The sequence below is a fragment of the Botryllus schlosseri genome, chromosome 6, assembly GCF_051294905.1.
Source record: "Botryllus schlosseri isolate E-star chromosome 6, Bs_hap1, whole genome shotgun sequence".
Classification (NCBI taxonomy): Eukaryota; Metazoa; Chordata; class Ascidiacea; order Stolidobranchia; family Styelidae; genus Botryllus; species Botryllus schlosseri.
Genome location: NC_137241.1, coordinates 16,191,306 through 16,214,456, shown reverse-complemented (window position 1 = coordinate 16,214,456; position 23,151 = coordinate 16,191,306). Strand labels below are relative to the sequence as shown.

At 40.4% G+C, this 23,151-nt stretch overlaps 4 protein-coding genes across 5 annotated transcripts in view; 2 read left to right on the top strand and 2 right to left on the bottom strand.

The window, feature by feature from the left end:
• LOC145441178 (uncharacterized) overlaps window positions 1-23,151 on the top strand; it is a 149,709-nt gene that overhangs the window by 113,169 nt on the left and 13,389 nt on the right. The window lies entirely within an intron of this gene.
• LOC145441174 (eukaryotic translation initiation factor 2 subunit 1-like) lies at window positions 7,207-11,800 on the bottom strand. The gene is made up of 7 exons (XM_080318982.1): window positions 11,511-11,800; window positions 10,910-10,989; window positions 10,666-10,826; window positions 9,224-9,330; window positions 9,054-9,151; window positions 8,848-8,991; window positions 7,207-7,707 (listed from the first exon to the last, which is right to left on the bottom strand). Exons 1-7 carry the CDS (start codon window positions 11,746-11,748, stop codon window positions 7,591-7,593), a joined length of 945 nt encoding a protein of 314 aa, XP_080175108.1. The 5' UTR covers window positions 11,749-11,800; the 3' UTR covers window positions 7,207-7,590.
• Window positions 15,553-18,545, top strand: LOC145441182 (uncharacterized). Its single transcript, XM_080318993.1, has one exon. The coding sequence runs from the start codon at window positions 15,686-15,688 to the stop codon at window positions 18,098-18,100; it is 2,415 nt and encodes an 804-aa protein (XP_080175119.1). The 5' UTR covers window positions 15,553-15,685; the 3' UTR covers window positions 18,101-18,545.
• Window positions 19,379-20,500, bottom strand: LOC145441192 (protease-associated domain-containing protein 1-like). Its single transcript, XM_080319004.1, has one exon. The coding sequence runs from the start codon at window positions 20,299-20,301 to the stop codon at window positions 19,705-19,707; it is 597 nt and encodes a 198-aa protein (XP_080175130.1). The 5' UTR covers window positions 20,302-20,500; the 3' UTR covers window positions 19,379-19,704.

Genomic DNA, 23,151 nt, shown 5'->3' with positions numbered 1-23,151 from the left:
CGGTGGATCATCAGAGAATTTCGCGTTTTTCACAGGCGGGCTATCCGAGGTTCCGTCTCGGTCGTTCACCCCACTGGGCCATACGAGGTACCGCTGCGTTCGTCTTCGAGCCCCGCGTAGATCGATACCCGATACGATCGTATCGGACTTTCAGCCGACTCGGGATCGGCCTTCAAAAAACAGTGTATAGCGCATTTTTCACAGTTTTTTAATCGCCGATTCCTCGCCAACCGAATATCGTAGCCGACCGGCGGACTCGTAATACGATCCAACGATGCCCGGGGAATGGGGCTGGGACGCGTAGAAAAAATTTTTCCACCAAAACTTCGTGATGGTACGTCAATACGGGTTACGTGTATGGTTTTTTGATCGGTCGGTATCAGAACAGAGATTTAAATACCGATCGACAACCGCTGGTCTTAGGGGTTCGGCTGCGTTATCGCCGTTTTCGTCTCGTCGAACTGAACGCAACGATATCCGATTCGACGGCGTGGGACCTGGGGGTGGCCCGGTATTGGCGTTCGAAAAGTCGGTTTTTGTCTCCTAAAGGCTATACCGAATTCGCAGAATCTATATATCGATCAGTAGCTTAGGAATATCCTACTTTTATCACAAACAATTTAACATGCCGCCTTTCTTACAGATATAGGCGCCATTCACAATGTTGAATTAGGGGGATGACTTTAGTATTGTATACGTACTCGCGACTAATTGCGTGTCATCAACTGGTAAGGTCTCATGCCCACTGTCGCCGAGTGATTGAAAGATTAGTTTCAGCGTATTAGCAGGTTATTGTATATGGACGTTACTTTGGAAGATGTACTATGTATTAGCAGCTCATGGCCCTTAAGTTTCATGACAAGTATATTAGCATGAATTCTATAAACACGAATCTTATAAGTAGGACGTTTTTTTTTTACCTAAAAAACGGAAGATTTTGACCTAAAAAATCTAAATTTTGACTTTTTTTACCTAAAAAAAAATGAAATTTGACCAAATTTTGACCTCACGTATGCAATTAGGTGTTTTCGCACATAATGTTAAAATTGTACTATATATTTTCATTTCTGGTTAGAACTGTCTGTCCTTACAAAGTAGATTGGCCTGAAAACACGTTTTTGGCTCAAAAACTGACAAATTTTTACACAAAAAAACTAGTATTTTAACGAAATCTGGCCCAATGAAGAATTCCAGTAGTAACATTACGTAGTATGATGGAAATAATTCAAATTTGTTGTAGTACAACGAAAGATACTTTCCTACATTCTCGGGTAGAAAGTGTCTGTCCTTACGAAGTAGTTGGTCAAGAATGGAGAAAGAACGTTCAACAGCAGCAGTTGTTGGCTGACAATACTGAAGTTGTGTGCACACTGCTGGTGACAAACCGTGTTGCTTCATTCTGACAATGTTGTCTATGTCACAATTTTTCAGCTTGCGCTTCTTGATATAAGGACATCAATGTCCAAGCAGTCTTGCTTCAGTTAGGATATTGCGGTACGTTGACCATCAAACCATGTCACTATTTGTTTCATTTGACCGTTTATGATTCACAATGAGCAGACGATGGGCCGTTTACAACTGTAGGCCTATAAAGTAGGCTACAAGCTGTAAAATATCAAATGATAAGTTCACCGACAGCGCAAAATCTACGATACAAACGAAATGCAGAGGTCAAAAAATGTTTGACTTTGTAAACAATTTTGACAAATTTTGACGTAACGCTACAATTTTGACCTAATTTTGACTTTTTTTGACATGTCAAAAAAAATTCGCCCTACTTATAAGAAAAGTTTAAGATGCAAACATGCGTGATGGAGTTACTTCTCAATCAGTGTTTTCATCGAACGATTCGTTCTGCGTATTGAAGAGTATTCTACATAGCTGCTGAATTCTGCGTACAATAGCGTGTAAATTTGGATCGCCACGCCGACTCCATTTCCATGACAAAAAGTGAGTATTGAATATAGAACACATTTCTCTTCTGTTGGAAGAGTTATATTTCACGCGGAAGGGTTAATAAGCCAACTGGGTAGGACAGTTGCCAAACGGATACTGCGTCCTATGATCTCTCACTAATTCAATTCATGTCGTGGTAGATTTTCACTGCGTAACGCGCTTTCTGATACATTTTTAAACGTCTATGTGAGTAGCAACGGATTTAGAATCCTCTTTGATAACGTGTTCACATAACTCAATTAGTAAAATGTTGACTGCCCGCTCAATATATCTGAGAATATTTAGATCGCGTAACGTTAACTTTATATTGTTTCCAGATTAATTTCAAATAATTCAACTAGATACTTTCTAAATATTGATAAATCGTATTTAAACGCTGTGTGAGAGAGCATATAGTTACAATAACATCTGCCTTTTCGTTTTATTGATTCTTTTTAAAATCCAGTGTGTGGCCTATGATAAAGCTCAATCTTGATGAAGCAACCTATCATGTTGCATTTTTGTTTTGCAATTTACTGAGGTTGTGTATCATCTCCAAACGTGTGTACTGTGCATGTAGTTAACAATTTGGCATTACATCGCTGCCTTGTTTTTCAGCCACTGCAAACAATCGAGACGTCAAGATAGCTGGGAAGACACTCCAATGAATTTGCCGTCAAGCAATTCTGTTCAATGCGTGACCGATAAGTGCCTGCGGAGGCTTCATTATAACCAGACGCAAATGTCAATATCACTCCCTAGTCTGCCATAATGAGCAACGATGATGACGTTATACGCTCTGATCACTTCAACGTCAGTCAGTCAATATATGTAATGTGGCCATTGCCTTGGGTTGAACGGACGGGGGCCGTAATTGATATCCGAATCTGACTGCTTTTTACCGTGTTTTAATATAAGAAAACTAAAATATCTGTACCCATGGAAAGTCTTAATGCAACGCATGTAATGTAGGATTGTGGGTTGTAAGCCTATACTGAGCGGACAACCGGCGCTTTATGCGAATCCGACACTCTGGGTATTTCTTGCTGATACCACAATATGTTTGAAAGCTGTTTGATTTGACATTCCGCTGTCGCAGCATTGTGACGTTATGAAATGCCAAACAAGTCAACTAATTTACTATTTGCACTTGGCTGCTTTCCAATCCTATATCGCCACATTTCAGCCTGATCATCATCATTTGTTTATGTTAGCTTCGCAGAGTCATTTTATCCTTGTTTGTGATGACGAATAAACGAGCTCGATTTTTCGATTAACACAGCTGCATGGTATGAGCAGATGACATGAGCTACTTCAGTTGGATTTATTGTTAAACGTACGTTAGATTGATATCACGCGTTTTCAAATCAGATATGCGTTTCTGGTGACGATGATAGGGTGATTACAATTATTTATGGAATTGCTACAAACTTACGAAGGTATGGAAAGCTGATTGAGGTCACATGGTCCGTTGGACCTTGCGCATAATTCGAGAATTACGACGAGATATATTGTTATTATTAGCACGTGTTACTTCGCAGACCCGCAGACGGAGAAGCAGTTTCTATGGCGATGCTAGTCGGTGCTGTTCTTCTCTCCCTAGCAACGAAATTGGTGTGGATGCGGAGAGGGGATGATTACACCCGCGGCTATATTAGATCACATTTTATATTCATCTGCGTTGACTACTGCGTTCTGAGCAATATATTATTCTTGTATAGCAGTGATTCCCAACCTTTTTTCACCCACGTACCTTTTCGAGGTTTTATGCAGTGCTCCCGTACCACCTATATAAGTTACGCGCGCTGAAGGAGGTCAAAAATGTTTCCATCGTTTATGACGTCATAATGACGTATTTGACGTATGCGAAGAGTAATAGTAAATACTATTAAACTAGGCATTATTAGCCAGGGTTAATGGGATGCCTGAAATTGTTTTTTCACCACCAGTCACAAGAAGAACAACATAATTATAATGAAATAACAGCAAACAACAAACGTCAATTGTTTAATGCGATGGCTGCATTTGCTTATTTTCCACTAGCTCAGCGGTTCTCAAACTTTTTTAGACACGCCCCTGTTTATGATAGTGAAAAATTTCGCGCCCCCCTTATCGTCATATCACAAAATGCAACCAGTATAGTAGCAATCCCAACGAATAATTTTATGGCGTGGGTGGTTATGATAGTTGATAAGTGAATTCTTAAATATGCAGTTAGGACTATACACAGAGCAAAAACAATGAATTGGAGGTAAATCGCACGAAGCGCGAAAACACGCCCCCAGTTTGAGAACCACTGCACTAGCTGGTCGATGCGTGGCATATGTTTGCTCACAGCGCATCGAAAGTCATGCATGGGCAATTGGGCATGGGTTTCTTCGACTTGATAGTCGTCAGAGATGAAAATCCTTGCTGGCACTCCCACGTAGAAGGGAAAATTAGCAGCTGGAGAATAGCGTGAGAAGCTAAAGTCGATTACGAGGAGGCCACGCTAAGCCTGAAGTTTATTGGAGAATAATCTTTGTGTTCAACCCCACCTTAACGAATAACTCCCTTCGGTCGAAAAAAAAACAGAATCTACTCGCGTACCACCTGGAAGACCTTCGCGTACCACTAGTGGTACGCGTACCACAGGTTGGGAACCACTGTTGTATAGGGAAAAGCCATAAATCCAGTGACTGTTACATAGCATCACGCCTCACATTGATACAATTAGGAATCCTATATCTATCCGGTGATCGCCACTTTGACCGAATGTAGCACTTTTGACCTATGCAATTTCCACTCAGATGCGACCACGTAAAATTTTGTACAATTAATGATTGATTCGGTCAATAGTATTGATAATTGCGTATATATTGCTATATATTTTGTATCCTCTCAGTCCACGTAATCAGATTTACCTGTAGAGCTGAGTGAGGTATTTCCTAGGAATATTCAGGGCACGTAATCAATAATTGAACATATTCGGGCGGGCCCGTTGGTGCAATTACTTAGCTACATGTTGTTATTTCTTGACTTCCTGTGCGCTATGTAATCAAAAGATATTGAACGCGCCTATACGTAGGCTACTAAACTAAAAGAAGCACACGATTCAAAATTTGTGTTTCTTCACTGTCAAATAATAATTTGGGATGGGATGTCATTTGTCCTGTGAGGTCCAGATTGCCACAACATGAATATTCGGCGCCAGCAATTTAGGCACCCGGACAAAGACATTTTTATATCGAAGTTTACGGTCATCATAAAGGCAATCCTTTTCGGCTAATGCTTTCTCGCTGACGATCTTTTTGGCACACTTTTTTGAGACCCATGTTTTCCCAAACTTCATTTGTCTTCGTACATCGTGGCATGTTAATGGCCAACGCTTAAATGCCTACTTCTATAAATGATGTGTATTTATCGTGGAGGAAGGGTGCCTGATAATCAAAACATTTATCTACATGAAATCGCGCCCAGCGCGAGAAAAATTAAAAAGTTGCAAAAACTTTCAAATATAGAGCGCATAATTAATGTTCTTCCACGAAATAATTTTCGGCACCCTTCGAACTCGCCCCCCTCCCAAGTGGGGTAGGAATATCTGGGTGTGGTCGAACTGATGGCAGGAATGGGGGGAGGTAGCGTAGAAGTGATGCGCGCGTCTTTGTGATCTGTAAATCATGGGTTCAATCCCGGGCGGGTCAGACCTAAGATTGGAAAACTGGCGTCCACGGTATCCGATGGTTAAGATAAAAATAAGTTTGTTCGCTTTCTCTCTCTCTCTCTCTCTCTCTCTCTCTCTTGAGCATTTACAAGGGAATCCTTTCTTATTTGCACAATTAGAGCAACAAACCCTCCTCGGTTTATCTGGGCTAATCCTTCGACAAAGACATGGATTTGCGAATGCCAGGAAAGCGAACAGTGAATTGCAAGGGCAGGCAACTGAAACAAAGCTGAAGAGATCAAAATAGAAGCCAATCACCTTGGCGACTAGGCCGAGATGGATGCTAGATTGAAGACCGTGCTTGGTAGTTTCAGCATTATCCTCTCTGTTCAATATGTCGCAATGCATCTTTTATACCGCATTGTATATTGTCTGGCTTGAGCGGAAACAATAATTTGAGCTAAATTAGAAATAAAAGTCGGGGGTCCGCGGAGGCTCGTGACGGTCCAAAAGGGGTCCGCAAAGACAGAAAGGTTGAGAATCACTGACACAAAGTATGTGCCTTACGCTCGCAACTGACAGAGCGGTCTTTACACAAGCAAATCAACGACCTATCAGCTCGATATATCGGGTGCGGGACATACCACAGAATATTTATTATGCTATGACCAATACATATATTTGATGGAGTTATATTAAGGTCAGCATTTTTTATGTCGTCATTTTTTAACACGGTGTATAAAGGCTTAAAATCCCTATATATACCGGAATGGTCTCAACTGAGTGAATCTTAAACAAAAACTATCATGTATGCAAAGCGGTGTCATTTTATACACGCGAAAAGTAGAAGAAAATCCCCCCTATTGGTTGTCGACTTGATGCCACTTTTCAAAATACGGGGTTTATACAGGGGTCAAAATGTCGCCATTGTAACTCGAAATTTCTGCTACTTCATGGCTTGATTTCTTTTGTACGGGACAAATGAGGGACCAATAACCGTGGTCCCGAACGGATTTGCCTAACAGACGATAACAACTGAGGGAAAAATGTCGCCAAGAATTAGGGGGACACAAAATTGTCTCCCAATTTTTTTCGTACCCCAACTGCTACAAAAATAAGTACGATTGTCTCCCAAAGTAGCCTAATAGGTAAATATATATATATATTACATAGCTTATCGGAGTCGCATGTTACATGGACTAAAACTTCATGTCTCGATGCGTCGTGGCTCTGTAATGGCCGACGCCTAAATGACCATTTCTATAAATCTCGCGCATTTATTCTTTAGGAATGGTACCCAATAATCAAGATACTTGGCATCACTAATTAACGCGAAAAAATTGGCCAAATTTTGGAAGTCCTCAATTGGGGGCTTGGGGTGCGGCAGTTACGATCCTGCGCATACCCAAACAAAAATCCTATGTGTGCGCGGCACACCCGAGCTCAGCACCACGCCGCGAATACGCCTATTCATGCGGTAAGCCTGTGGTTCTCAACCCAGGGGCTCCTGAGCCCGTCTGTCTCTGGATTCGAGCTAACCAGATCAGTCATCGCCTGGACTATTTCCCGCCTCATTTGATCAAACCAACCGAAAATCCTCACAACAGACTATTTTTGGCGCCAACAGCTTCACGTGCCCAAGCCAACCTTTATTATTATCCATTGCAAGTGGTTCTGTATACTGTCAAGCATTTCGCTGCCGATATTGGATACACTTAAACGAAAATGATCTCAACGAGGTGGGAAAGTCAGCGTCCAGAGCTTTGTAGATTGTAAACGCAACACGCACAGCAGCTATTTTAAAAACGGATATATTCCGCCACAAATCCGAAAACAGGCGAAACAGCATTAAATTTCTCTGTTCACTATCCTTGATCTCACATGCAAATAACATCATCCCGGAAAAATAGAAGGAAACGCTAAAATATCTCCCCATACACCCGTCCACTTGTCAAAAACGCAGCCGGCAGTTGGACGTCGCCATAACTGAAAAGTCCTGCCCCCGCACGCCTCTAATCGTCGTACTCATCGGAGTTATCGTCGTCGCCGTCGACTTCCTCGTTCATAATCGCCAACTGTTCCAGTTTCTTCTGCAGCTCGATATCGTCAACGTCCGTCACAACTTTGGGCTAAAAAATAAATGATACGATTCAATACCAATGACTACACTGATACTTCTAAACATTATACAAACATGCCTGCCCAGTCAAAACATCTTTTTAACACTGAGCGACGAGTATGGATGCTATTTGCTCATTCATTATACCAAAGCATCAGGAACAAGTTGGTTACCGCGGCATAGGCCGACTGATTTTCCAGCACCTTCCAATCAAACCGAGGGATAATAATGAAATGATTCTTTGTTGCAATCGAGAGCTCAGGACAGACAGCATATCGGGTGTTGGCTGATTCGATCAAATCCGTGGACCAAATATTTTGAACTTTTCATGTGCTAAAGTCCGGCTTGTTCAAATTACTAGATTTCAAAACTTCACAATTAGAACTACTAAAAAACAAACAATTGAATATATTATTCAATTGTATATTGAAGTTCTATACCTCCAAGAAGCTCTTTAAAAAACAGTAGTTAGATCGGTGGTTCTCAAACGTTTTCAGATCGCAGACCGGTAAAACTTTGAAACAAATTTGGACTGGTCAACCTTCAAATCAAAATATCTTAAAATACTTCATTTATCGCTGCCTTTTGGACACATACGTGGTTCTATATTGAGGTTTCTGCAAGGCGAAGTTCTTTAAAAACTGATTTTAATCTTTGTTTTCTTTCAAGGAAATGAAACTCTGCCGTCTGCTAGCCAGTATTATACTGTCGAAATTTGATGAATGTCGTTCAAAAAGTGTGCTTAGCTTGCACCGATCATAAACGAATTGTGGGATACTTTTGAAATAGTTCCTTGCACCACTTGCAGCCGTGTGACACACGCTACTAGTTCAATGTAGACCTTGAACACTATTAACATGGAAGCATTCCGTAGTTCAAATTTCTAAATCAATTAAAAATGTGCTGTTCCCTTTCTCCAAATCATAGACAAGCGTCCAACCTCTTGAATTTTCAATTGAGATGTGAAATATATTTGTTGGACCAGCAAGAAACGTTCCACGGACAGGGGCTTGAGAACCACCGGGTTAGTTTACCATCATCAACTAACTAGGTTAGTAGTGGTATAACTCTGACTAAAATCCATTCTTCCTTCCCAACAATTCTATGCAGGTAACCTAGAGAAGTATAAGTTCAAGTATAATGACGACACCTCTTTCTTGACTTTGAAATTCCCGCTCGAAGCCGTTATCGCCTTCTCTATTACATCAAGACAATTCTTCATTGTGCTCAATCCAAGTTGACGATCCAGTGATTGCGTGGTGAGAACGTAAAGTGGTGGTGCGATCAAATTGATCTACAAAAGTAAGGGAATGCGAAAACCGTTCTCAAGTCACAAACTGATCCAAATCGAGTTACCCTTATTGTATGTTCCTCGGTCGAGCAGTCTATTCCTTTGAGAAGAGCGTTCTTAACCGCATCGACGCCTTCGTAAGTGTAGCACGACACTTCGATATCTGTGGCACATTACGATGTGCATTTGAAACCACTTCTTGCATTAAATTAACGGCGGATGAAACCCAAAATACCTGAACGTATCTTCATGGCTTGAGGTGTCAAACGCCGCCTGATATTTTTCATAAGGACAGATCTCTCTTGATCGCTAATTTGCAGTTCATCTAATACGGACGGGTCGCTGTTGAAGTAATGACAACCGGCATCATTTTGATGCACTTGTTAAACTCTTGCTCTTCTTGGACATACCGTTCGAAACAAACCATGAATATATGTTAAAATTGATAGAGTAATTGAAAATCTAGACCAGTGGTTCACAAAGTGGGCGATATCGCCCCCCAGGAGAAAAAAAACTGTTGAAGTAAAAGTAGTATACATGCAAACTACTTGGGTAAGTGGATACAACCTACTTACATACTAAGAAAAGTGTAATGAAAAGGTAACTGAAGTGATTACCTCTATTCTTAAGGGAGGTGATGAAGGTATTTTGTGCTTGATAACCGATCTAGACCATAAGTATGAAGTGTTCATAGTCTGTACTGTAGGGTAACACGTATGACATGTGCAGGGGTTATGTGACAGTATATTTAACATGAGATGAGATACCAAAATCGGGCCAAATCACCATAGTTTTGCATGTGCAATAGGGGCGTTCAAATATGACTTCTTTCTCAAATTGTACAGGCTACTTGATAAAATTGGTATGTTACCTAATTAAAGGCTGCACACCAAATTTGGTATATAAATAGTATTTACGGTGGGCAGACTTATAAGAAATAACTATGGAATTAGCCACCGTAAATACTATTTTATTCAAATCCAAATTTTTCGACAGCCGTAACTGCGCTTCCACTGGTTGGAATTGAGCCAAATTTGGTGAGCATCGTTTCTATAGACAACCCAACAATTCCATGGGGTGAAGAGAAAATTTTGAAATCTTTTTTGTTTACGTTTCTAAATAAATAAAAAACTTTCTTCTCTTGTAGCAATACGGCTACTGGTTCGAATTGAACCAAACTTGGTGTGCAGCCTTTAATTAGGTAACCCAACAATTTTATCAAGTAGCCTGTATAATTTGAGAAAAAATATAATTTTTGAACACCACTAATATGCAATGTGATCACTCTATGACTCCGGACCGTAGACACTTGTTTGTAATTGACAGGGCGCCACAAGAAATGAGATATCTTAGCATCAGGTTCTTACTTAGCATCAAAAGTTTTCATGATTCTTGTGAAGTTATAATCTATTGGTTTGTTAGATGTTCAGGTTTAACAATATTTTCAAGCAAGAGTCGGCAAACCAGCCCGCTCAACCTTCTCCTGAGGGCTCTTTTTGATCAGTGGCTGAAGCACCGAGGGGGAGGAGGACCAAAGAGTCGAGATTAAATATGGCCAGGATTACTAGTTGGCAACGACTGGCCATATTCGACCTTACAAGAATTAGCTAGAACAACACTGAGCAATAGTGCGCATAAAAACTGTCCAGTGTCAGTACCCTCTATTCTAACACTCACTCGATGGCTTTCTTAAATACATCATACGAGGCGGGATACAGTTCGGTCGATCTTCGATACTTCGTATCGAGAGTCCAAGCTGTTCGGTCGAAAAAATCTTCAAACTGCTCATCGGATTCAAAATCAAGCAGCTCGGCGGTGTGACGGATAATGCTGTATATCTGTGAAAGATCAAGTTGGCCACAATAATTTTATTCTTATCGAACGGATAAATGATTAGATAACTAGACGCAACGATACATACACATTTTGCTTTGGAATATTTGTTCTCGCATTTCTTCGCCTCTTCTGTCGACACTCTTCTTTTTGAAAGATCAATGTATCCTAGGACAATATCAATATAGTTTATAGAAAAAGTTTCAATATCTGATGTTGGAATCCATATCCTAAACTTTGCTTCCAATGTAACCAAGTTTACCACAAATAAAAATGAATTCAGACATATTTCCTGGTGATGTTTTATTTGTATCATTAATTATTCTCAGTTTGTCACAAGATAGTGGCAAGGGCCATGTGATAGCTGTGTTGGGTTATGTGTAGGGTTACCATACGTCCTCCTTTAGGAGGATTTCTCCTATTTTTTCAGGTTTTCGAAAATGTCGGGAGTCGAACGGAAGTGATGACCATACTTGAGACATTGATGAGCAATCACCACACCAAATCATGAATGCTCTTATCAGATCACTCTTGTCATACTGCTATAAACTGGATTGCGAACAACATTTCCGTAATAGACATTATAATACAAATTCATAAAGCGCATCGATTATAACAAGACTTTAACCTACACATACAGACATAGAATTAATATGTATATATCAATTTGACATCTTTGCGATATTCACCCTTCTCTTTGTCCACTCTTATAACAACTACACATTCATCACGACCCACTCTGATCAGCTTGTTGATCGATCGAATACGCCTTCGAGATAACTCGCTCAGCAGTATCATTCCTTCGATATTGTTGTATTCTAATAATTTGACGTATGCTCCCATTTCGGCGATCGACCGGACATTGACCATGACTACATCTTCCACCTCTGGAAATCGGTCTTTATAATACCGGCAACTTATCGGCATGATTACGGTTTTTAGGTTGTTCGACTATTCAGCTACAAAAGAGAACATGGAATTCGTCATTGTATGATTGAAGTTATGTCAATAATTTAGTGAGTATGTGAAATTTTTCATATGGAATAGTACATTAAGCTGATTTCTACTATTTGGAACACGTGTGAGCGCACGGGGTAATGAGCCCATCTGTTGTAAGCACACAGTTATCCCCAGACTATAGAGAAGCAGCAGGGATTAGGATTAGTATGATTACCCATTATTGTAATCAGGACAAACACTGATTCAGTGACGTATTAATAGAAAAGAAATCGTACACAGTTTATGCTCACGTTCACGAGGCTTTAAAACTGCAAGTCATTTATGCTTTGCTGATACAGAGACAAATTTGTGTCAAATATCCTATTTACAATATGTCTTGTCATGTATATATCGCATGTATGGAATCGGTGTCCTGTGCTCACACTATGTTTCATTTATTAAATACTTTTTATTAAATTACTTCAACTTGGAGAATCATCGCTGCTCACCGGATATATCAGGCAAAACGGACAGCGATTCCAGTCAATTAAAATATGAAAATGAGTGTATAATTTGTGGTCTGATACGCCTTGGTCGAAGTGTCCTGTTGTCACCAATGGGCAAGGAACAAGTCGGCGTGACGTGATCCTGTGTGCCGTTGACACCGATTTCATACTGGCCAGAGCTGTATTTATAAGTTGAGTTGGGTTCTTGCACAATTCCAGTTGTGATTGTAATGCAAGACCCAGTCTTATCATTTGTCAGATAACTATTTGGTGCGATTGGCCGATATCCAAGTTAAAGTGCATAAGCTATAGGGTACTACAAGATTCCTAACGCAATTAGACCAGGAATTATAGTTGTGTGAACAGAATTTAGAAATGGTATCTATTATAATTTATCTAATGCTTGTACCTGGTATTACTTCAACAAGCAAATTATTGTACATTGTAAAATGATCAAAAGTACACGCAAATCCCACCATCTCGTATACAGCAATTGACAGTGGTCTTGGGTGCAGCCTATGTTGCTCAACATTTGTTCATAAAATTACCTATATCAGGAAAATTATATTAGTACTCAATGTACTCTACACAGATCTGTTGGTGTGTTGTTCAACTCGACCGTACATGGATTATCACTATCGCGAAAATATCAAGTACCGGTACGTCACTCTCCTTTTTGGACTTCCCGGAACACACGCTGGGGAATAAAGCCTTGCTAATGTCACGAAAGAATTATATAATGCTTGCAATGTTCATAACTCCAGTCAACTATTTCGTCAAGGAACCGTAGTGAAAATTACTATATCTCTACTTCTTACAGACACGCTGAAGTCCAGGGATGGGAAACACATGAAAGCCATGACGCAATCAGAGACAGTCAACGCGCACGAGACACCTGACGGCGGTAATCATGCGAGTCTTCTCCCTTGAAGAAGAGAAAGTATAAACAAAATTTGTTTCAAATGGTTTGAGTATTTCTGTACATATTGTAAAAATATAATTCATTATCCAGCTTTTGAAAGACAAAAATTTATCATAGGGTTACCACACGTCCTCTTTTACGAGGATTTTCCCTCTTTTTTGACTTTTTGAAAGTGTCCTCAGAGGACGCCCAAATGTCCTCTTTTTGTGAGATTTTGTCCTATTTTTTGAGAATTTTGGTTAAATATAGGGCAAAATGCAGTAAATCTGCACTGAAGGGACGCTTCGGCGGCTATTTCGGGAGCTGGATAACCCTAGTTTATCACTGTATCACTTTACCAATGATAGGCCATATGCTATATCATTGCCCTTTACCGAAGAAAAAGAAAGGCTTCGTAAATGACTCAATACAGATCATCAGTAGCCCTTACCGCAATTAGAGTTAAACCAAGTTACAATCATTTTCAATAAAGCTAATACCACTTCGAATTTGACAATAGAACTAATGTCACCAACTACCGTCCGATATCCGTTCTCCCATGCATCGGGGTTGCATTCGAAAAGTTGCTCCTCTCCCGCCTATCCTCATTCCTTACCGAAATGTCTGTCATTTACCCTCTACAATTTGGCTTCCGAAACAAACACCAAACCTCACATGCCCTGTTAACAGTGGCTGAACAGTATTATGATATCTCAGAGAAGCGAAATGTGGGATGAAGCATTTTTCTCGACCTAAAAAAAGCGTTTGACTGCGTAGATCATAATTAATTCGGATCTCGAAATCGGCGCGTTACGGATTTCGGGGCCCACAACTTGAGCTCACGAGAAGTTACCTCACTGGACGCCAACAAATGGTTGCAATATCAAACACCATGTCTTCTTCTCACCTGGTAACCTGTGGTGTAAGCCTGCCCCAAGGCTCAGTACTTTGGACCGGTCCGCTTAACCTTATATGTCAACGACATTTTTGAAACCTCCCCATTGAACACCACACTGTTCACTGATGATACTCACCTCCTCTCTTCCGCATCATCGACGGCAGAGCTGGATGCCCTGACTATAGTGACCATATGCCCAAAGTGCATGGACGGCCCAAAATAACCTTTGCGTAAACGCCTCGAAATCCCAATTGCTGACAGTAAATTCAAAAAATAACCCAACCGTTAACATCGCTACTCAGCCCGTATCCAACACAAATAATGTCAAATATCTCGGGGTGTTTTACTGGACTCGGACATGTCCTGGAGGAGTCATATTCAGCTCCTTAAATTTCCCCGAAGTGCGGCCTACAGCCTTAGACGCTACATGCTATCCAGGGTTCTTCTAATACTCTTTAAATCCTTAATCCAATCAAATTTACAATATGGCATCATCTGCTGGGGTGCTGCCAGTAAAACTGCACTCGCGAGCCACTGCAAAAACTACAACATAAGGTACTCAGTACTATAGCTAGGGCCCCACAGGGGCTTGGTTGTCCTTCCAACAAGTCGCTGCTGTCCTAAACACCGAAGATATGCGGAAACTAGAAATCGCCAAGTTTATCTATATCAGTTCCACTGCGGTCGTTGTCCCGAACATTTCAATGACTTTTTTACCTCGGAATCAAAAGCGCATAAGTACAACACACGCGCGTCCACGTCGTCCAAATATCATATGATCGAGCGAAAAGATCATCGCTCTATCAAATATGCCGGACCAAATGTGTGGAACAGTATCCAGCCGGCAATCCGACTGTCGACGAGCATGTCCAGATTCAAGTCGAAATTCAAGAAATTACTACTAAATGAATACTAGTCCATCCTCAAGGTTACCGGACCACGACTGACCTATCGATCTCGCCTTCCTTGACGTGCCACCACATTTCTTGTTGCTTGCTTATTTCTATACTATCTTCTTTACTTTTCATTCAGTGTGCATGCCTCCTGTTTACATCGCTTAGGCCACGGTTGGTGTCTCATTCCATAGACTACTCCAAGTCGCTTCGACACCTTCCTATCTTTTCATCGTATCGCATTTTTGTGGTGTATTGAACTGATAAAAATTGCTAATAAACCAATGATGATGATATAAACATAGCATTTATAAACTCTCATCGTACAAATATAGCATATGTAAAGTCATTAATAAAGTTTAGAGTTAAACCAAGTTACAATTATTTTCAAAAAATTTAATACCACTTCGAATTTTACTATATGTAAACAGTAAACTCCCATCGTACAAATAAATAATCTGCCTGTCTGACCATCGAGCTTAAATTTTTAACTTCCTGATCAATGAAGCGATACTATAGCATTTGTAACTATGGAAATGAGTCCTTACCGGAGGATTTGTTGGAAGGTTAATTTAAGTCACGATTCGTGAGGGTCGAGGGTTTTTATCTAACCGAGTTGAGTTTATTATCATGACCAAAGTTTGGTTGCGGAAATTTGAGTAATTAGATTACATCGAGTTGTATCTACTTTTTTCACTAGGACCATAGGTTCCGTAATAAACCTGAAATGGATCGTAGCAACGAGACAATCAATGATTCAGAAGACAATTCAATGCAGATCAGAAAAACCTCCCTGTCCGTTGACAATGCAGTGAGCGAAATCGAGCAACTCGCTACAAGCTTAATTCAGACCGTGGAGTTCACTGAAGATCTACAAGAGAGCTTCCAACATCTAGCTACAAACTTGTCCGATCTTGAATCAGAAAGACTGGATCTCCATGACAAGCTGGAAGTGCAGACCATAAACGCAAGCATCAAGCGACATGCACTTAAAAATTTGCCGACAGAGTACCAGAAACAGTTGGAACAAGCTGTGCTGGCAGCAAGGAACGGGAATAAGTCAACAATTGAGTCACTTCAGAGCCAGATGAACTCTGCAACCGAAGAGACTAGAGCGACTCTCATGAAACAGCAAGTACTGCAAAAAGAAAATGCCAAATACCTGCCAGAAAGAGAATTAGTTACACGTCATCACGACGAATTGATTGCAGCACTGAACCAGAGAATGGCAGATAAGGCGAGTAGGCAAATTAAATTGAACGAAACAAAAGACCAGTTCAGGGAGACAAAATCACATTTGACGGAATTCGACCTTGGAATGAAAAATCTCCAGGATGACATGGCCGCATTTCACAAAGAGGCATTTGCAGAGCAAGCGCAGCTGGAGTCTGAGATTTTAAAAACTCAGGACGCCATAAAAGTACAAAACGAAAAAAATGCCGAGGTGAAACAAACGGCGGATGAGATTCAGGAGAAAATTGTAGTCATTAACGCTCGGTTGGACATTGTCCTGAAAGATGTCCGAAGAACAGAGAACTCCAAGGCAAGGCTGGAAATGCAGAGCATTCAACTAGCGGAAACGATAAACAGAGAGAAGATTCTAAATCAAGAGAAATCGGAAGAGGTTGTTGGACTCGAAGCAGTGAGAGACCGGCAGAATCTCGGCTATCAAGAAAAAGTTAAAGCATTGGAAGAAAAAATTGCCAAGGTCGATTTAGAATACAGGCAAGTGGAGGAAGTACATCAACAATTATCGAAAGAAAAAGACGAAGTCTTTTTGAAAAAAGAGGAGGCGCACCGGAAAAAATCGAAAGCACATGCGTCCGTACGGGAATTAGGCAGAGAAGTGCAAGTAGTGAAGCAAAGGACGACGTCTCAAATTGAAAAATCAGCTCGCATCTCTCAAGAGAACAATCAATTTGCCGAAGACAAGGAGAAATTAGAAGAAAATCACCGAGCGACGGTCGAGACGTTCAATCAGCAGATCACGGATTATCAAACCAACCTCGAAGCCGAGTCCAGCGAAAAGAAAAAAGCTCAAGACGAGCAAGAGCATGCGGAAAAGACTTTGGATGAATTCCGGGCCGAGCAAATACACTTCATGAATGACATGACGAAAAAAATTGAGGAGAGACGAAGGGAACACAAACTGCTGGCGCAGCAAAGCTCCGAATATACAGTGGGCGTGGCTGGAAATGTAAAGAGAGTAGGTCAACTAAGAGTAGAGTTGGACGTGACTGAAAAGGGTTTCAACATCATGAAAAAAGAGATACTTATGGAGATCGAGAGATTGAAGATGAGCATAGAAATGTGCGAAGCGGAAAACGGCAAAAAAGAAAGATATTTAGAAGAAAAGAGACCAGTTGTGACAAATCTTGAGATGGAACTTGAATCGGTAAACGAGGAATATGGAAGATTGAAAAATGAAGTGGTAGCGGTACGCAATAGGCAAAAGAGCGTCCAAGAACAGATACTCAGAGCACAAGGCATGTTGGATAAACTCGAAAAACCACGTCAGAAATTAAAGGACGAATTAAAATCTTGTCACGTTAATCAGGTCTACCAGTTGACAAGATGCGCACAAGAACTTAAACGGGAAGACACCGAAATATACGAATGCACGAGGAGATTGGAAAGTGTTGAAGACGAAAATATCAGATTCGGGGAATCGCGCAAAGAAAAGGATGAAGAGATCAGCGAGTTGATGAAAGATATAAAAGCGCATGGGGCGCATCAAGGCTCACTGCTTCGAAATTTGAAACAGCTCCAAACAAACTTCATGAACGCCTGGAATGTGTGTGTGGCAATGGAAGTGGCATCGGCGCAAAACGATGCCAAACTTTTGGATGACATTAAAATATTACAAGAGGAGACCAGGGACCGGTGTGATGTGTTGAACGGCATTTCCCAAAATTTGATGTCAGAAATGGACAATTTAACAGGATTTTTAGAGAATGTGAGCAGCAGACGGCCACAAGACACCCGACAAGACCGCCGAGGATCCATTAGACCTACACCGCCGTCATCAAAACCAAGCATACTAGCCAAGCAAAGGCGAAACTCGGTGTTTAAGCCACAATCCCGACAGTCGTTAACTTTAACACCTGTCACACCATCAAAACAAACAATATCTGCTAGGTAGGACTGACGCCTTCAACATGCCAGGTGTGACGCATGTTTGAATTTAACAAGAATCCGAGGGAGAAATTTCAACCGTATCGGTCACTCCAAAGCGGGCAAGCACGTGTTCTAGTTTCAAGGCTTGCCATATGGAAGTCACCATTTTAACACTGCCATTGTCTGGCTCACTGCTAATCAAAGGGTGGTCAAGTGTGTGGATGAAATTGGGAACACAATGATAAAGATTAAAGGAATTTCAGCCAACACATGTCCAAGGAATGTACATCATAAATTCACACTAGTACCTACATCTTGTGAAGTGGAGACCAAGAAATATGTGCAAAAGGCTATGTCTACTAACTATGGATTGGATAATGACCATCGCCATGTGTCATGTGATTGACTTTTGATGAATCTAAATTGTTTTTTCTGTGTAATACTGTGAAATAATAAGGCGCGAGACTGTACAGGCATCGTGGAGTTGGACATGTCTAGCTTTACTAGCTTGCATCTGGTTTTACAAAAAGATACGCACAGTTCGCCACCTCAGGATTTAATCATGTCACAGAAATCCACAGTAACAAGTATTATTGACACAAGTTAGCATATATTCACGGTTAATCATATCACAAGCTCTTTGAAACTCACTGTTATTCATATTACAAGCTCTCTTTGAAACACTGGTGAATGTATTTGCTACCACCCGATAGAATAGAGAATTACAGACCATCATATTATTGGTTTACCAGAAGTGGCCTTGCTTCTGCCACGACGGTATTATGTACGACGTACGTACACACTGTAACAATGAAGATAGCATTTGTCCTGCATTACAATTTCTCTTCCATGATCTTGGACTATTTTACCTTCATGCTTCATTTTAGATGTTTGTTAACAGCATTCCATATCCATAAAGGTGTCACAATTGGTAGCAATCACACACTGCCAGTCTGCCACGTGCTATAATGAACTTACGAATTGTACAAGGTTGAGAAACCCCATTCGAAGCAAAGCGGTATCTACGGCCATTAGGCTTCGAATATTGGTATAAATTATATCTATTTATATAAACGTTGTCGCTTGATGTCAGGGTGTCACATCATGCTGTTAATTAGATTTGAGCGTAAGCGTGTTCATACTTAAAGCTTCGATTTATGGAATAATACAACTCGAAACTTGATAAATGAGAATAGGAGATATTTTCGCTTAACCCATAGTGTTATTTTCAAGATATTGAAAAACCACTTTATGGGCATTAAAATCTGTAACCGTGGGTCAAGTCTCAAATGAAATGGTCCCATCACATTATCACAAGTTCGATGTTTTCACGCATGAAAATGCCTTGAATATTGGTAACGTAGACCAATTAAGGTTAGGATACAGTTGTTGGCACTCAACTAGCACAATGAAAAATTGCGCGTACAGAAATACGGCCAAAAAGCAGACAAAGTTCGATGCTTGTCATTGCAGCAGCGATTAGAAAACACTAAAACGAAGGACAAACAACATGGAATTGCAACCAAATTTGGCGAATTAGTTGTACAAACACCTATTATATAGAAAGTACCCACGGCATCTCACTAAATTGCTATCCAGTCACAGTGACTCAATAACTGATTGTCTATATTAGGTGTACCATAAATCCCATTTTGGCTGCGTGATTGCAGATACATCCGATACATTAGAAGGTACATTTATCAATCCCACACCATGAGTAGTTCTATCAAGGGCTTCTTTGATTTTATGCCCGTCCTTCCCTAGGAGATAAAAAGCAGCAATTTTGACTTCATTAACGCGTCCTGTACCGTCCTCCGACATATCAATCCACGTGTCGATGTCCTGGGGATCATTGTTGGCAACAATCACAGCCACTGCTCCGTGCTCTTGCACATTCAAGGCTTTCGTTAGGAAAGAGCATTCGCCACGAACCACCAATACTACCCGTCCTCGAAAACGGCCACCATTGTCTAGATTTTTGGAGCATGCTTCCCATGGATCAGCGGCTAGCATTGGAACGCTGCGTAACGGTGGTTTCAGAATAGTTCCAAAGTCTTTTGCAGGAAGAATCTTGAAGTGATAAGAAATATCTTCCGGATGTATGACGTGCAACCATAACTGCTCGTGGACACCGTATGAAGAAACCGGCCGTAGAAGCAGACTGACAAGTATTGCCGACGTCAAGCAATAGAAAACATACTGTCCTAAAGCTTTAATTGATGACATTGTCGTTCATATTATGGGCTGCTAAAACAGAAAACAATATCACACTCGCGTATCGCCAATTCAGCAAATCACTTTTTGGCAACATTGACAAGTGTTAGGATACCTGTGATAATGTAAAACATTACACGTTTAGATTGAGACATTTCTAGTACTTTAATTACACATATTAATATTAGTGTATTAACATTGATAAGTCACATTTAGGGCTGGGCACAATGATTCGAGTACTCGAATCTGAATCGAGTATTAATTTTAATGATTCGAGTCGAGTAGCAACAGACGGTTTTTTCGAGTACTGAAATTATACGCCAATCGCCACTGAAAGTTAATTCATCAACTAGAATTATAGTTTCGATACCATCATCCACTGTTGAAGCCTTGAAACCTGGATTGGCGGTATGATAGCATACGAAACATATCCTACAAAGCTACGAAGCTTACTGGACGTAGCACATTTTCGAACTCATGATTATCCCACAACATTGTCACCGAGTGGAATGAAATCGGTATGGTAGAAAAATACCAAAGTATCATTTACGAGAAGGATAACGGGCATTATATTCGTTGTGGTGGCATAAACGGTACATATTTGAACTTTGGCGTATTACATTCTGTTATGACGTCATAATGAGTGATACTCGATTACTCGACTCGACTCGAAGCATATTACGTGATTCAGAATCGAATCACTCAGGTACTCGATTTTGCCCAGCCCTAGTCACATTAAGAAGCAATGGAGCGTTGGAATTTCAATCTAAACTTGACTCATTGTTCAGTAATACTAGTAAAATACCAGACAAATTAACAAATTCATTGATTTACGAATATTCAATATATTAGTATCCTGGGAATGATACTCATGTAAACCGCTTTCAAGAACATAGAGATTAGAGAACAACATAATATGAATTACCACTATGACTATTGGGGGTGTAACGCTCTCAATTCTATCACTATTTTTAATGAAAAGGGCTTCACAATGCAATCCAACTTTATTCAACATTTGCTGCTAGTGCCGTATTGTAACTCACCAAACAAACTTATGAGTAACAAGCTTTCTCTAAATATGTGCACATCTTTGTTGCAAATTCATAAGAACTCACAAGTGCAATGTTGAAAAGTATCACTATTTTGACAGCAGATAGATTGCGCTGGTGGTAGTGATAGTACATGCACATTATACCTTAATTCAGCAAATACATGCATTATATTGCTTGGATGATAATTTCGTTCAAAATATCATAAATTTCATATAAATGACACTTTTTGCCCTAGATTTATACATAGCATAGAATCGATGAAGCATTTCCATTTCTACAGAGCACCAAAGCAACAATATTCTTCTCATAGCAGATCAGATATCGAACTATAACATCTATATTCATATACGAACTTACATATATACATTACATATACGACACATATCACGGATTCAAAAAAATACCCACATTATGACAAGTTCAAATGTTCCAACCATGGCAACAATGTAACAAATTTACACTATTAGCGTTTTTTTGTATTATTAGCTGATTGGGCATGGTGATTGCATGGCACATCATTGAAAATTATTGAGAATATCGGTCAGGCTGCAAGCATTGCTGCACTTGGGAGTACCGAAGAACACTATAACGTCCCACGAGGCAATACCCTTCCCTCACATTTTTCATAAATAGTACGACGAATACACTATAATCCACATTACCAAGAAGCTAGCAAATGCCGACATGAAACCTTCCTTCGCAAGTTCGAAAAAACCACCGTATTCGTCGAGGTCTTGTCCTTGAAAATTTACTACATAGAAGTTCACGGTCAATGCCGTGATTGCACAGTAGATCAGGATTCCGAGGATTCCTTTAATGGACATGAGTCCCCATACGAGTCCAATCGCCAATGCGAGGATTTGTCTGCTCCAATATACGACATCAAGTAGATCGTCTTTATCTTCCCACTTGGAATTGCGCGTAAGAGCCTTACTGAACGCCTTCTCCATGGCTTTTATTGCTAGTGATGAGTTTCTCACGAGAATAAGTGATATTTGCAGATACTAGGACGCCACAAGATCAGAGTTCTGCAACAACGCACTATTACAGACCAGCAAACGGTGAACACGTCGATGCCTGAGCCTATGCCAGGTAAACATGAAAACTAAGGACTCCTGGCGGCGGCATTTTCGTAATCACTCAACCTTCCTTTTGGGCACTGAGCTGTATAAACAGCGAATAAACAACATGGAAAAATAATACGAACGACTTTATAACATGTATTATAATGAAAAACTGTTAATTTAGGCGGAAAGTGAGGAAAAACACACAGTTCAGGAGCATGAAGCAAGGCATTCGATTTACTACGGAATGCAAAAGTATTTCATGCGTATCATCGCGGTCCTGCTTTTATGCTTTCTACAGCTGCGATTACGTCATAGTGCCGCCAGCCAATCAGATGCCCAGCTTCTCCACAGCCAAGGAAAGTTGTTGTCGATCTTGGTTTCATTGGCATCGAGATGAGTTTGTTTATGAACTTGTGTTTTTCGAATGTTATCATGTAGTTTTGATACGAGTTTCGGTCTTTGTGAAAGGCAAGCAGCAATGATTTTACAATCAGAAAAATAGAAAATATATGTAAAACAATTCTTTGTCTTCTGTTGCTATTAGTTTTGATAATATTTTCACGAAAAATTTGGTCGATGCTCTTCTTGTCCAGACCGATTGAAACGCGGTATAGTATAATTGCACGCAGACCATTGGTGTGGAGCAAGAATTCGTTCTATATCCATTTAAGGTTTATCTGTGTGTGATTCATTCGGACTCGACACTTTAACTAAGAACCTAACAAGACTGATTGAAGCAAAAT